The sequence below is a fragment of the Eimeria tenella genome, genomic scaffold (assembly GCF_000499545.2).
Source record: "Eimeria tenella Houghton genomic scaffold, Eth_scaff2729, whole genome shotgun sequence".
NCBI classification, from domain to species: domain Eukaryota; phylum Apicomplexa; class Conoidasida; order Eucoccidiorida; family Eimeriidae; genus Eimeria; species Eimeria tenella.
The window spans coordinates 2,382-3,108 of record NW_013542604.1 but is presented as its reverse complement, the minus strand read 5'-3'; the positions used below and the strand labels follow the sequence as shown (position 1 = coordinate 3,108).

Here is a 727-nt window from a genome sequence, read left to right as displayed (position 1 = left end):
TTGTTGGGCAGGATCCACACGTGGTTCAAAGCGCACATGCGCTGCAGCAGCAGCAGCAGCAGCAACAGCAGCAGCAGCAGTGACAGAAGAAACAAGAGTAATGAGTGCAGGGCAGAATAACAAAGAGACGACCACGCCTACGCAGCAGCAGCAGCAGCAGCAGCAGCAGGAGTAGCGGCACCGAACAGGGGCGCGTCAGCAGAACCTAGAACAGCAGCAGCAGCAGCAGCGGCAGCAGCAGCAGAAGCAGCACGCTGCCCCCGACAACCCCCCAATTTAAATCCCCGTGCGTTTTGCCGTGGCAGCACTTGAGCTGCTGCAGCGCCGTTGACGCTGCCGCTAGCAGTGCTGCAGAACACCACTACCACTGCCACTGCTGCTGCTGCTGCTGCTGCTGCTGCTGCTGCTGCTGCTACAGCAACGACTCCAACCAGTGCCACGCGAAGAACAGCACCAGCACCTCCCCCGCGGCAACCCCCCCCCTCCCCCCTGCTGCTGCTGCTGCTGCTGCAGCAGCAGCTGCTGCTGCTGCTGCAGCTCACTTCTTCGTCGAGTCCGAGGGATATGCAAATGATCCTGTGCAGGTTGAAGAGAGTCATGCCCGCGTTTATGCCGAAGACCCTCCGGACTGGCACGAGGCCCTTTTGCCTTTCGGGGGTTTCCTGCAGCTCGGGGAGGTGCCACTCGAGGGAGACTTCGCACATGTCGTAGTCGTTCAGCGCTGCGT

At 61.2% G+C, this 727-nt stretch overlaps 1 protein-coding gene across 1 annotated transcript; it reads right to left on the bottom strand.

The window, feature by feature from the left end:
- Positions 1-137: 137 nt before the first annotated feature.
- Positions 138-704, bottom strand: ETH_00038755 (uncharacterized protein; the record flags this gene model as incomplete). The annotated part of the gene is made up of 1 exon (XM_013375374.1): positions 138-704. The coding sequence occupies one exon, from the start codon at positions 702-704 to the stop codon at positions 138-140; it is 567 nt and encodes a 188-aa protein (XP_013230828.1).
- Between the last annotated feature and the right edge of the window lie 23 nt (positions 705-727).